General features: G+C 44.3%; 1 protein-coding gene across 1 annotated transcript in view; it reads left to right on the top strand.

Moving 5' to 3' along the window:
* The window catches only part of DYNC1H1 (dynein cytoplasmic 1 heavy chain 1), a 101418-nt gene that overhangs the window by 37647 nt on the left and 48760 nt on the right, over nt 1–15011 (top strand). The window contains exons 17-32 of the mRNA XM_053603869.1: nt 1404–1559; nt 1827–1940; nt 3483–3593; nt 3678–3887; nt 4070–4216; nt 4693–4859; nt 4951–5124; nt 7050–7215; nt 7298–7486; nt 7576–7770; nt 8657–8939; nt 9145–9245; nt 10536–10695; nt 13308–13551; nt 14012–14195; nt 14477–14689. Coding sequence (XP_053459844.1) covers nt 1404–1559; nt 1827–1940; nt 3483–3593; nt 3678–3887; nt 4070–4216; nt 4693–4859; nt 4951–5124; nt 7050–7215; nt 7298–7486; nt 7576–7770; nt 8657–8939; nt 9145–9245; nt 10536–10695; nt 13308–13551; nt 14012–14195; nt 14477–14689 — 2814 coding nt within the window. The remainder of the gene's footprint in view (nt 1–1403; nt 1560–1826; nt 1941–3482; nt 3594–3677; nt 3888–4069; nt 4217–4692; nt 4860–4950; nt 5125–7049; nt 7216–7297; nt 7487–7575; nt 7771–8656; nt 8940–9144; nt 9246–10535; nt 10696–13307; nt 13552–14011; nt 14196–14476; nt 14690–15011) is intronic.

Below are 15011 nucleotides of genomic sequence, written 5' to 3'. Positions count from 1 at the left end.
TTACTTGGGAGGCGGAGGCAGGAGAATCACTTGAGCCCTGGAGTTGGAGGTTGCTGTGAGCTGTGATACCATGGCACTCTACCGAGGGCAACAGCATCTCTGCTTTTACTATTGCTTAGGTTGTGAGCGCTCACTCCAACAGGGGAATGAGTGTTAATCAATAGCAAGATTCTGCTCACCAAAATTTGAGTATTTTTTTCTCACTTCACCTTGGTACCAGTAATGTGTCATAACTAAAGTAAATTGTAAGACGGCTCCTGTGGTTCAGTGGGTAGGGCGCCGGCCCCTTATACCAAGGGTGGCGGGTTTGAACCCAGCCCTGGCCAAACTGCAACAAAAAAATAGCTAGGTGTTGTGGCAGGTGCATATTAGTCCCAGCTACCTGGGAGGCTGATGCAAGAGCGCCTAAGCCCAGGAGTTGGAGGTTGCTATGAGATATGACACCAGGGCACTCTACCGAGGGCGATAAAGTAAGACTCTGTCTCTAAAAAAAATAAAAACTAGGGCAGTGCCTGTGGCTCAAAGGAGTAGGGCACTGGAGGTGGTGGGTTCAGAACCCAGCCCTGGCCTCCCACCCCCAAAAGAAAACTGCAACAAAAAAATAAAAAATAAAAATGTTAATTGTATTTTGCTTTGGTAGAAAACGGTAACATTTTATGTAGTTCTCAAAAGTCATTAAAATGGAAGTGTGTAAATAGAAATTTAATGCTGAAGTAGAGTCCATTTCCGATGATTTTTCTTTTTTTTTTTTTTGTGGTAGAGACAAAGTCTCACTTTATCACCCTCGATAGAGTGCCATGATGTCACACGGCTCACTGCAACCTCCAGCTCTTGGGCTTATGCGATTCTCTTGCCTTAGCCTCCCAAGCAGCTGGGACTATAGGCACCTGCCACAACGCCCAGCTATTTTTTGGTTGCAGTTTGGCCGAGGCCAGGTTTGAACCCGCTACCCTGGGTATATGGGGCCGGCGCCCTACTCACTGAGCCACAGGTGCCACCCTGATTTTTCATTCTTCCCCTGAGTGACTGATATGACAACTGTGTGTGGCTGGCAAGCTCACAGAGCTTTGTCCTCTTGGACGTTCAGAGTGTCCACCTGAGACCAAGACTATGCTGACTTTTCTCTGCCCACCTCCTGGGGTACCAGGTGAGACAAAGGCTGAATCAGGAGATGGTTCACCATCGTGAGACTTTTATTTATGTGAATTATTGACATAAAACTTACACTCAGCACTGTGAATGCATTCTAAGTACACATCCTATGGAATGTTCCCATATGAAGATATGTTCAAGGAATCAAAAATTTCCAGAAGCCCAGCAGGCCCCCTCCACTATTTTAGAGCCCAAGTATTCCCTTCTTGCAGAGACTGCACTGAAATTCTCTGTGCTTGGATTGCTTTCAGGGCAACCTTCGCCCAGAAGAAGCACTTCAGGCTCTCACCATATATGAAGGTAAGTTTGGCAGGCTGAAGGACGACAGAGAGAAGTGTGCAAAGGCCAAGGAAGCTCTGGAGCTGACAGACACGGGCCTGCTCAGCGGCAGTGAGGAGCGTGTACAGGTGAGAGCCACTTTAAGCAAGAGAATTGCTTAAGCCCAAGAGTTTGAGGTTGCTATGGTACTCTACCCAGGGCAGTAGCTTGAGACTCTGTCAAAAAAAAAAAAAAATAGTTACAGACTTTAGGAACTCTGGTAATAAAGATAGAGGACATCGGGAATCCTCCCCATCCTGTCTGTGCTGTCAACTTGAGTCATATCCAGTGGCCTGCCAGTTTCTAAAGTGACTTCTGTTTCCAAAGCTAAACTGCTTTGCTATTCTCAATCACAGGTGGCCTTAGAAGAATTACAGGACCTTAAAGGCGTTTGGTCAGAACTTTCTAAGGTTTGGGAGCAAATTGATCAAATGAAGGAGCAGCCCTGGGTTTCAGTACAGCCCCGAAAGGTACATCTTATAAAAAATAGATGCTTGTGTATATTCATGCATTAATAGTTACAGATTTGAGGCCAGGAGTAGTGGCTCGTGCTTGTAATCCTAGTATTTTGGGAACCTGAGGCAGGAGGATCATTTAATGTCAGGAGTTCAAGACCAGCCTGAGCAAAGCAAGACCCCGTCTCTACTAAAAATAGAACAGAACTGGGCGGCGCCTGTGGCTCAGTCAGTAAGGCGCCGGCCCCATATACCGAGGGTGACGGGTTCAAACTCAGCCCTGGCCAAACTGCAACCAAAAAATAGCCGGGTGTTGTGGCGGGTGCCTGTAGTTCCAGCTACTTGGGAGGCTAAGGCAAGAAAATCGCTTAAGCCCAGGAGTTGGAGGTTGCTGTGAGCTGTGTGAGGCCACGGCACTCTACCGAGGGCTCTGTCTCTACAAAAACAAACAAACAAACAAAAAAAAAAACGAACAAAAATAGAACAGAACTTAGCCAGGTATGATGGCACAAGCCTGTAGTCTCAGCTACTTGGGAGGTTGAGGCAGGAGGATCTCTTGAGCCCAAGAGTTTGAGGTTGCTGTGAGCTAGGCTAAGGTGACACAGTGAGACTCTGTCTTTAAAAAAAAAAATAGGCGGCACCTGTAGCTCAGTGGGTAGGGTCAGCCTCATACACTGAGGCTCTCAGGTTCGAACCCATTCAGGACCAGAATCAACAATGACAGCTGCAACAAAAAAAAATAGCCAGACGTTGTGGTGGGCGCCTGTAGTTCCAGCTACTTGGGGAGGCTGAGGCAAGAGAATGGCTTAAGCCCAAGAGTTTGAGGTTGCTGTGAGCTGTGACATGATGGCACTCTACCCAGGGCAACAGCTTTTGACTCTGTCTCAAAAAAAAAAATACAGATTTTGGGCGGCGCCTGTGGCTCAAGGAGTAGGGCGCTGGTCCCATATGCCAGAGGTGGCGGGTTCAAACCCAGCCCCGGCCAAAAACCACACACAAAAAAAAAAGATTAAAAATAAAGCATTATTTAAAAAAAAAAAAAAAAAATACAGATTTTAGGAACTCTGTAAATAAAGTTGGTTTATTTGTGTTGAGTTCACAAGGTATCACTTAATGTCCTGTATGTCATTTCCATTATTCATTATTCTTAATAATAGAAATGACATACAGGACATTATTCTTTAAGAATAATGGAAAATTTATTTTAAAATATTTTGTCACTTAGACTCATTGCCTATAGCATAGTGATTACGGTGCCAGCCACATACACTGAGGCTGGCGGGTTCAAACCTCGCCCAGTCCAGCTAAACAACAATGACAACTGCAACAAAAAATAGCTGGGCGTTGTGGTGGGCACCTGTAGTCCCAGGTACTTGGGAGGCTGAGACAAGAGAATTGCTTAAGCCTAGGAGTTTGAGATTCCTGTGAGTTGTGACGCCATGACACTCTACCAAGGGTGACATAATAAGACTCTGTCTCCAAAAAAAACAAACATTTTTTTTCATCATTTAAAGGAATGTTGATAAAGTAAATAATATCTTCTGTTTCTCTTTGCAGCTTCGACAAAATTTAGATGGCCTCTTGAACCAGCTGAAAAACTTCCCTGCCCGATTGCGGCAGTACGCATCCTATGAATTTGTTCAGAGGCTTCTGAAAGGTTACATGAAGGTAGGTGAGCAGTGCTGCATAGTGTGAATGTACATTAGAAATACACCTGCACAGATGATTTTGTTCACTTTATTTTCTCCACAGATAAATATGTTGGTGATTGAATTGAAATCTGAAGCACTTAAAGATCGCCATTGGAAACAGCTGATGAAAAGGCTTCATGTTAATTGGGTTGTTTCTGAGCTAACCCTTGGCCAAATCTGGGATGTTGACTTACAGAAAAATGAAGCTATTGTCAAGGATGTACTGCTTGTGGCACAAGGAGAGATGGCTTTGGAAGAATTTTTGAAGCAGGCAAGTTAATAGGACTGGATGGCCACTTTTATGTAGTGCTTTGGGATGTTATATAGATCTGAGTTATGTAGAAATGGAGGCTTTTCATCCTGGTCCTTTTTGTTCCCATAATGCAGGGTCCCTTTCTCACCCCCCTGGATGTCCATATATAGATAACATGCCCGGTTTTTATTTCAATTCAGATAAGAGAAGTGTGGAATACTTATGAACTAGACTTGGTTAACTATCAGAACAAATGCCGCTTGATTCGCGGCTGGGACGATCTCTTCAACAAGGTCAAAGAGCACATCAACAGCGTGTCTGCCATGAAGCTCTCTCCATACTACAAGGTACCATTGTTGGGGAGACTGATCAGAACATTCTCTTGCACTTTCACTATAATGACTCTCACTGACAGTTACTAGATGTCTGTTCTTTAAAATGTGATTCAAGGCTCGGCGCCTGTGGCTCAAGTGGCTAAGGCACCAGCCAAATATACCTGAGCTGGCGGGTTCGAATCCAGCCCTCCCCACCAAACAATAATGACGGCTACAACCAAAAAATAGCCAGGCGTTGTGGGGGGCGCCTGTAGTCCCAGCTTCTTGGAGGTAGAGGCAGGAGAATCGCTTGAGCCCAGGAGTTAGAGGTTGCTGTGAGCTGTGATGCCATGACACTCTACCCAGGGCAATAGCTTGAGGCTCTGTCTCAAAAATAAATAAATAAAATGTGATTCAAATCCTAAACTGTATTTTTTCAGTGAGTTTGAATTTGAGTTTTTCAGTGAAAAGGTTAGCAGTTGACTTCTGCCCTGTCATTTACCCACCAGGTTTTTGAAGAGGATGCACTAAGCTGGGAAGATAAACTGAACCGTATCATGGCTCTCTTTGATGTATGGATCGACGTACAAAGGCGGTGGGTCTACCTGGAAGGCATCTTCACAGGTAGTGCAGATATCAAGCACCTGCTGCCAGTGGAAACCCAGCGGTTCCAGAGGTATGGCCTCTAGCCAGGGAGACAGAGATTGACAGTGGCATGTAACCACTGTTTTCACAGAGGCTGATAGATGTTTTAATTTGTTTTGTAGTATCAGCACGGAGTTTTTGGCTCTAATGAAAAAAGTATCCAAATCTCCCCTTGTTATGGATGTTTTGAACATTCAGGGGGTACAGAGGTCACTGGAAAGACTGGCAGACCTGCTGGGAAAAATCCAGAAAGCACTGGGAGAATACTTGGAAAGAGAGCGATCATCTTTCCCCAGGTAAGATACTTGTTTTGAGTTGGCCTAAAATAAAGCTGAATTTCAGTTGTGCTTTGTTTCAGCCATCTTCTCTCCCTACTGGATCTGTGTGTTGGTCAGTTCTGACATCAAGATTGTGTTAGCCAATAATCATGTTAATGAATACCATTTCTTTGTCATACATTGATTCTTTTTTTTTTTTGAGACAAAGTCTCACTATGTTGCCCTCGGTAGAGTGCCATAGCATCACAGCTCACAGCAACCTTCAACTCTTGGGCTTAAGCGATTCTCTTGTCTCAGCCTCCCAAGTATCTGGGACTACAGGTTCCTGCCACAACACCCAGCCATTTTTTGGTTGTAGTTGTCATTGTTGTTTGGCCGGCCCCAGCTGGATTTGAACCCTCCAGCTCCGGTGTATGTGGCTGTTGCCCTAGCCGCTGAGCTACACGCCCTGAGCCCACATACATTGATTGTTAATTGTACCTACTAATTCTTAAGTTTTCTACGTGGGATTTAGTAAGCATAATTTTTTAATTTTATTTATTTATTTTTGAGACAGTCTCACTTTGTCACCTTCAGTAGAGTGCCATGGAGTTCTAGCTCACAGCAACCTCAAACTCTTGGGCTCAAGTGATTCTCTTGCTCAGCCTCCCAAGTAGGTGGGACTACAGGTACTTGCCACAATGCCCAGCTATTTTTAGAGACAGGGTCTCCTTCTTGCTCAGGCTGGTCTCGAACATGTGAACTCTAGGTAATCCATCTGCCTCGGCCTCTAGTGAGCTTTATTAACACTATCATCCATTCTCCGAGGGACCTTGCATCTCTTTAATATTTAGCGCTCTCTTTTTTTTTCTTTAAGTGGCATTTCTTCCTTTCTGAATAGTTTGCTCTGATTGATTAAATCTGTTGTTTTTAAAACGACTTAATGGTCGGGCACCGGCCAGGTACACCGAGGCTGGTGGGTTCAAACCCAGCCCAGGACAGCTAAAACAACAATGACAACTGCAACAACAACAACAAAAAATAGTTGGGTGTTGTGGTGGGCACCTATAGTCCCAGCTACTTGGGAGGCTGAGGCAAAAGAATCGCTTAAGCCCAAGAGTTTGAGGTTGCTGTGAGCTGTGACGCCACAGCACTCTACCCTGGGCCACAGCTTGAAACTCTGTCTCAAAAAAATAAAAAAGAGTTAATGGGCCAGGTGCAATAGCTCATGCTGTAATCCTAGCACTCTGGGAGGCTGAGGCAGGTGGATTGCTTAAGTTTAGGAGTTTGAGACCAGCCTGAGCATGAGGGAGACCCCCGTCTCTAAAAAATAGTTAAACATTGTGGTGGACACCTATAGTCCCAGCTACTTGGGAGGCTGAGACAAGGGGATCGCTTGAGCCCAAGAGTTTGAGGTTACTGTGAGCTGTGATGCCATGGCATTCTACTGAGGGTGACAAAGTGAGACTCTGTCTCCAAAGGAAACAAAAAAAAGTTAATGACATGAATGACCATAAATTTTATTGAATTCTTACCTCAAGATCTTGTAGGCTCAGTGCCTATAGTGCAGGGGCTGGGGCACCAGCCACATACACTGGAGCTGGCGGGTTCGAATCCAGCCTGGGCCTGCCAAACAACAATGACAAGTACAACCAAAAAATGGCCAGGCATTGTGGTGGGCTCCTGTAGTCCCAGCTACTTGGGAAGGCTGAGGCTGGAGAATCACTTAAGCTCAAGAGGTTGAGGTTGCTGTGAGCTGTGACACCACAGCACTTTACCGAGGGAACATAGTAAAACTCTGTCTCAAAAAAAAGATCTTGTAGTCTAATTGTGTATCTTTTGCCAGTGGCTGGAAGAAATGGGGATGTGATCTGAATTCAAACTAGAGAGTGTACAATTTTGCCTTGATTCACCTCACTTGTGTGTATGAAATTTTAACAATTTGAATACTGTTTTCATTTTAGATTCTATTTTGTGGGTGATGAAGATTTGCTTGAAATCATTGGAAATAGCAAGAATGTAGCTAAATTACAGAAACACTTCAAGAAAATGTTTGCTGGAGTTTCAAGCATCATCTTAAATGAGGATAACTCTGTTGTCCTGGGTATTTCATCTCGGGAAGGAGAAGAGGTAGTGAAATTTATGTTTGTAACTCAGAAAATGTCTCTCATATTTTTACACATCTTAATTCTTAAAATTTTATTTATTTTAGGTTATATTTAAAACTCCTGTGTCAATTACTGAACATCCCAAAATCAATGAGTGGCTCACACTGGTAGAAAAGGAGATGAGAGTCACCCTGGCTAAACTTCTTGCTGAGTCTGTTACAGAAGTTGAAATTTTTGGTAAAGCAACTTCAATTGACCCAAACACCTACATCACTTGGATTGATAAATATCAGGTAATCTACAGTAGAAATAGATGGGCTAAAAATGAATGCATTCGACTAATCTGTAAGATGATCCTTTGGGATTTTGTCATGTCTTTCAGGCCCAACTTGTGGTTTTGTCAGCCCAGATAGCCTGGTCTGAAAATGTGGAGACTGCTCTGGGCAACATGGGTGGAGGTGGTGACTCTGCACCCCTGCACTCTGTGCTGAGCAATGTGGAGGTCACCCTCAATGTGTTAGCAGACTCTGTTCTCATGGAGCAGCCCCCACTCCGAAGACGGAAACTGGAACATTTGGTTAGTCTCATGCCTGCCTCCTTCCTCACCAGTTAGGCTTTTATACCTTCCACTCAAGGAGTTAATGGAATTCATGCTTGAAGAATGTTTCAGTTAACATAAAGGGGAAATGTAGATGGCATATGGGTATCTTCTGAGGACAGGTATTTGACTCTCTCTCCCTGTTGAAAGGTAATCTTAGTGGCATATAAAAATTATGCATCATTGTAGAAAGAAAGGGACCAACCTTGATTAGAGTCTCCTGCTCTTTCTGAGCTTCTCCTCAAAGAGGTAGCCATAGCAGTGTGGGCAGCCCCAGCTCCAGGCCCCCAGTGGGCACCAGGCCGTTAGGATAGACATCAGAAAGCCCAATCTTCGATCACATTTTACAATAGATGCAGAATTTTTATTTAAAGTGAGGTGTTTGCTTTTGCTGCATGCAGCTCCTGATTCTGTGCAATACCATCCCATGAGTAACATTTCTGTTGTCTCTCGAAGTGAATTTGTGTTTTGCAATATTTACTGAAAGCCATTACAACTGGACTTAGAATCTCAATTTAATGGGCAGTGCCTGTGGCTGAGTGAGTAGGGTGCCAGCCCCATATAACGAGGGTGGCAGGTTCAAACCCGGCCCCCCACCAAACTGCAATAACAAAACAAAGAGCTGGGCATTGTGGCGGGTGCCTGTAGTCTCAGCTACTCGGGAAGCTGAGGCAAGAGAATCGCCTAAGCCCGGGAGCTGGAGGTTGCTGTGAGCTGTGATGTGACAGCACTCTACTGAAGGCAACAAAGTGAGACTATCTCTAAAAAAAAGAATCCGAATTTAAGTTTAACAATGCATGAACCAGAGAATACACTGTATTGGTTTAGCTTCTGATAAAGTTTTAAAGTGATTCTCTTTCTTCAGATTACAGAGTTGGTTCACCAGAGAGATGTTACAAGGTCCTTGATCAAAAGCAAGATTGACAATGCCAAATCTTTTGAATGGCTCAGCCAGATGAGATTTTACTTTGACCCGAAGCAAACTGATGTGTTACAGCAGTTATCAATTCAAATGGCAAATGCCAAATTTAACTATGGCTTTGAGTACCTTGGTGTTCAGGACAAGCTGGTCCAGACCCCTCTCACCGACCGCTGCTATTTGACAATGACACAGGCTTTGGAGGCCAGGCTGGGGGGTTCCCCATTTGGTAAGATACTCCAAAAACTTAGATAAATGGAACCATGTTAATAAAAACTCAAAAAAGATTAAGCTAATGATTTGCAATATTACACAGTATTAAATTTACTTTGATTTTTGAAATAGTTGCTTTTCAGAGTTCTTTTGAAGCTAAAGATAATGTTCTTAATTAGATAATGGACTCAAATACTCAATTACTTTCCTTTAATTAATAGGGCCCGCTGGAACTGGGAAAACAGAGTCTGTCAAAGCCCTTGGCCATCAACTTGGACGGTTTGTTTTAGTTTTCAACTGTGATGAAACCTTTGATTTCCAGGTGAGAAGTGTTATGGGCTCTTCTTAAAATATACTGACCTTAAGGGGCCGGTTGGGAATATCAAGTTTGCACTGGTCTCAGAGACATCAGCCTCACAGCTTATCTGGTTTATCTGGCCTTCTGAGTCTTTGCAGGCATTATTGTGAACTGTTGGAGGCATCCAACAAATGTACTTTGAAGTTGATTTTAATTTCATATTTTCAAAGTTAAATCGTCAGTATAATATGTCATTTTTCTAAAATATCAATACTTTGTTGGAAGTGATGGCTCATGCTTATAATCCTAGTACTTTGGGAGGATGAGGCAGGAGGATTGCTTGAGCTCAGGAACTTGAGACCAGCCTGCATAACATGGCAAGACCCTGTCTTTACAAAAAAGCAAAAATATCGAGGTTGCTGTGAGCTGTGATGCCACAGCACTCTACCAAGGGTGACATAGTGAGACTCCTTGGTGAAAAAAAAAAAAGTCAAAAATAAAACTAGGCATAGTGGTACATGTTTATAGTCTCAGCGACTAGGGAGATTGAGGTCCCTTGAGCCTAGTAGTTCCAGTTTGCAGTGAACTTTGATGATGCCACTGTGCTCCAACCTTGGAGACAGACCGAGGCCATATCTCTATTTGAAAAAAGAAATCGACTTGGTGCCTGTGGCTCAAGCAACTAAAGTGCCAACCACATACATGTGAGCTGGCAGGTTCGAATCCAACCCGGGCCCACCAAACAACAATGACGGCTGCAACCAAAAAATAGCCGGGCATTGTGAGAGGTGCCTGTAGTCCCAGCTACTTAGGAGGCAGAGGCAGGAGAATCGCTTGAGCCCAGAAGTTGGAGGTTGCTATGAGCTATGATACTACAGCACTCTACCCAGGGCAACAGCTTGAGGCTCTGTCTCAAGGTTGCTGTGAGACCTTATCTCAAAAAACAGGAGCAGGGTGGAAGTATTTTCTTATAGTCCTGGAGGCTGGGAAGTGACAATGTGCCAGCAGGGTCCAGTTTCTGGTGAGGGTTCTCTTCCTGGTTGCAGAACCTGCATTGCCCTCACATGGCCTTTTCTGAGAACATGTGGAGAGACAAAGCACTGGATCTCTCTATGTTCTTGTAAGGGCACCAGTACTATGGGATCAGGGTCCCATGCTTTTGACCTCCTTTAACCTTAATTACCCCCATTATAGTCTCTATCTCCAAATATAGCCCCAGGAGCATTTGGGTATCAACATAGGAATTTGGGGCAGGAGGGGATACCTTCAGTCTATAATAAGTGGTTTTAGCTTCTTTCTTCCTCTCCATTTCAGGCAATGGGACGTATCTTTGTGGGGCTATGCCAGGTGGGTGCATGGGGCTGCTTCGACGAGTTTAACCGCCTGGAGGAGCGGATGCTTTCAGCTGTGTCACAGCAGGTGCAATGCATACAGGAAGCACTACGTGAACATTCTAACCCCAACTATGACAAGAGTAAGATTGCTTTTTCACTTTAAAAATTTCTTAGAGAACGTAGAGAGATTCCATCATGAACTAATTTTCTTTCTTTCTTTGTTTTTTGTTGTTTTTTTTTTTTGAGACAGAGCCTCACTTTATGCCCCTGGGTTGAGTGCCATGACGTCATATCTCACAGCAACCTCCAACTCCTGGGCTCAAGAAGATCCTCTTGCCTCAACCTCTCAAGAAGCTGGGACAACAGGCGCCTGCCACAATATCCAGCTATTTTTTAGAGACAGGGTCTGCTCAGGCTGGTCTTGAACTCTTGAGCTCAACCTGCCTTGGCCTCCCAGAGTGCTAGGATTACAAATGGGAGCCACTACACCCAGTCCATGAACCAATTTTCTATCTCTTTGAGGTAAATGGCAGGTTTGGTGGCTCAGGTGCCATAATCCTAGCACTCTGAAAGGCCAAAGTGGGAGGATCCCTTGTCAATAGTTCAAGACCATCCTGAGCAAGAGCAAGACCCTGTAGCTACTAAAAATAGGAAAATTAGCCAGGCATTGTGGCAGGTGCTTGTAGTCCCATCTACCTGGGAGGCTGAGATAGGGCTCTTGAGCTTCAGGGTTTGAGGTAGCTATGAGCTATGATGATGCCACAGCACTCTAGCCTGGGCAATGGAGTGAATCTCTCTCTCAAAAAAAAAAAAAAAAAGAAAGAAAGGGCTGGGCGCAGTGGCCAATGCTTGTAATCCTAGTACTTTATTTTATCTGTACTCCTTAACCACGACTCAGTATACTGGGTTATGTACTGAGGATTTAGCTCACAGGAACTCCCTGTTGCAGGCTGTGTACTGAGTCATGGTTAAAGACTAAAGATAAGAGGCCCAGGATAAATGTTGCATCAGCATTTGTGAGCTTGAGCTCACAGGTTCGAGCCTGGGCAAGAGTGAGACCCCCATCTCTAAAAATAGCCTGGTGTTGTGGTAGGTGCCCATAGTCCTAGCTACTTGGGAGGCTGAGGCAAGAGAATCGCTTACGCCCAAGAGTGTGCCCAAGAGTTTAAGGTTGCTGTGAGCTATGACACCACAACACTCTACCAAGGGCGAAAAAAAAAAAGTGAGGATTTAGCTCACAGGAATTCCCTATTCCAGGCAGTGTACTGAGTCGTGGTTAAATACTAAAGATAAGGCTCGGCACCCTTAGCACAGTGGTTATGGCACCAGCCACATACAGATGGGAGCTACTACACCCAGCCATGAGGCCAGTGGGTGTGAAACTGGCCCAGGCCAGCTGAGGCAACAATGACAACTGTAACAAAAAATAGCCGGGCATTGTGGTAGGTGCCTGTAGTCCCAGCTGCTTGGGAGGCTGAGGCAAGAGAATCACTTAAGCCCAAGAGTTTGAGGTTGCTGTGAGCCGTGATTCCATGGCACTCTACTAAGGGCAACATAGTGAGACCCTGTCTCAAAAAAAAAGAAAAAGAAAAAAAGACTAAAGATAAGAGGCCCAGGGTAAAGTAGCATCAGCATTTGTAGTCCTCATTCTAGGGCAGCACTGTGCAGGTTCCTAATGCTTAGAACAGCCAACAGCCTGTGCAGTTTTTCTTCAGCTAGACTAGTAGTTCTCAACCTTCCTAATGCTGCGATGTATTTTCATTGTTCCAAAGGGATCCCGACCCACAGATTAAGAACCACTGAGCTAGACAAAGCCCAGTACTCCCTTATGCATCTATGCCCTCCACGGATTTTACTGCAGTGAGGGTTTCAGCTGGTGTGGGCCCTCAGTACCTCCTTTCTTTCCTGCATCATCTGAGAGCCACCCTCTCCAGCCATCCCTGTGGCCAGACTGTTCTGACATCTGGTTTTTGGAAGGAACCCTCTATCACAATAGGAATAGCTTTTCTGGGAGGCTCCAAGGGCTATTCTCCTGCCTTGTACAACACCCAGTCCCAGGCATGGCGGGGGGGCAGCAGTAGGTGCTAGAGGAAATAAATACGACAATGTTGCATAGGTGTGAAATTCTGTCTTATGTGCACACTTTTATTTCCTGTTATTCCATAATAGTAGTAACTTGTTACTTTTACTGTTCTTTTATTTCCTTTTATTCCATAATAGTAGTAACTCGTTTTAAGTGAATTCCCCATGCTTCCTGAATAAAACCAAAGGAGTGTCAAAGAAAGCAGCATCTGTGTCTGTAATAAGTACTCTCTTATAGAATGAATACACTTTGTTCTGAAGTAGTTCAGAGGGAGTTGAAGGGCTTTTGGGTTTTGTTTTTGCTGTTCCTAGAAAAGATGATTCTCTTGATCTAAGCCAGTTATGTGGCACTGCTTCGTTTTATTTTTGTACCATTATTGGACAGCATCTCTGTTTTTGACTTGCCCTAGTGATATTGAATGTTGTATTACACCAAGAGAATAGTAGCCCCTGCTTCTGATAGCTTAATCTGTGACACATTTCATGTACATGAGGTTTATGAGACCAGGTCTGCCTGGTGGGCCCTTTAGAAAGGCCAGAGAGCAGCCCCTCCAGGAAACCTTCTCTTCTGTTCTCCAGGAGGGGAACAGGTATTTTATCTATCATTTAGAAAAATTTTAGAATGGTTTTTCCAACATCTTGAGTTTTAATGCCATCATCTCATTTTCAGCCTCTGCCCCCATTACTTGTGAGCTGCTAAATAAACAAGTCAAGGTGAGCCCGGACATGGCCATCTTCATCACCATGAACCCTGGCTATGCAGGCAGGTCAAACCTTCCTGACAACTTGAAGAAGCTCTTCCGGAGCTTGGCAATGACCAAGCCTGACCGGCAGTTAATTGCCCAAGTCATGCTGTATTCACAGGGCTTCCGGACTGCTGAAGTGCTTGCCAACAAAATTGTCCCTTTCTTTAAGTAAGTAATAATTTTGTTTGTAACATATGTTAAATGTGCTCATTTAACCTTTAAATTTTTCATTGTAATTATGACACATCTTTCAAAATACCCATCATTTCTCGATGCTGCTGTTTATAGCACATTATTTTTAAAGAAAACCTTCTTTGGCCAGGTGCGGTGGCTCATGCCTATAATACCAGTACTCTGGAAGGAGGCTGAGGCAGGTGGATCACCTGAGCTCACAAGTTTGAGACCAGCCTGAGCTAGAGTGGGCTAGCTAAAAATAGCTGGGCATTGTGGCAGGTGCCTATAGTTCCAGCTACTTGGGAGGCTGAGGCAAGAGGATCACTTAGCCCAAGAGTTTTGAGGTTGCTGTGAGCTATGACGTCATAGCACTCTACTGAGGGTGACCAAATGAGACTCTGTCTCAAAAAAAAAAGAAAGAAAGAAAGCCTTTTTTTTTTTTTTTCTTTTCTAGACTATGTGATGAGCAGCTGTCCTCTCAAAGTCATTATGACTTTGGTCTTCGGGCTTTGAAGAGTGTACTTGTAAGTGCAGGCAATGTGAAGAGGGAGAGAATTCAGAAGATCAAAAGGGAGAAAGAAGAACGAGGGGAAGCAGTTGATGAAGGAGAAATTGCTGAAAATCTCCCTGAACAAGAGGTTTGCATACATTCTTTTGATCTTTCAAACTCTTCACATTACTTAAATTTACCTTCCAACAATGAAGTCATGCCATATGTATGAGTTCTCATTGTGTTTCTGTGTCCTGGGGTGACCAGAAGAGACTGATATTAACCCAGTAAGTCAAGTGCACGGATGTGGGCGAGTGATGGATCACACACTCTTGTTCACTAGCAGTTACTGATCATGCCTCCTGGAGGTGGGGCAGGAAGTTTGTGAGCTGTGCTCCACCTCCTGCAGCTCAGTCCTCTCCCCTGTAGATTCTCATACAGAGCGTCTGTGAGACAATGGTGCCAAAGCTGGTGGCAGAGGACATCCCACTGCTCTTCAGCCTCCTGTCAGATGTGTTCCCTGGAGTCCAGTATCACCGGGGTGAGATGACTGCCCTTCGAGAAGAACTGAAAAAAGTATGTCAAGAGATGTACTTGACATATGGTGATGGAGAAGAAGTTGGCGGAATGTGGGTTGAAAAGGTAACTGGATCGTTCTGTTGGCTGCTGCCCTTACAGACCCTGCTGGCATTCGTGTTCAGTAAAGGCAGCTGTGGGCTGTTTTATGAAACTTTGTCCACAAAGGCCAGGGAGCTGCATAAGGTGGCTCATGAAGATTTGCTCAAAGCCTGTGCGAATCTTTCCTTTATTTAAAGGTAGAGATAGCAAAACTTACCTAAAATTTGTACTTACATGGTAGAGATGATACTCTGAAAATGCTAACTAGAGACATGGTTATAGTGGACTTCGTTAATGCTGGTAAAACCTCTGTTTACAAGACTTTCCAATACCATAGATTAAAAAT

Source organism: Nycticebus coucang, chromosome 9 (assembly GCF_027406575.1).
Source record: "Nycticebus coucang isolate mNycCou1 chromosome 9, mNycCou1.pri, whole genome shotgun sequence".
NCBI classification, from domain to species: domain Eukaryota; kingdom Metazoa; phylum Chordata; class Mammalia; order Primates; family Lorisidae; genus Nycticebus; species Nycticebus coucang.
This window is presented reverse-complemented; position numbering and strand designations above follow the sequence as displayed.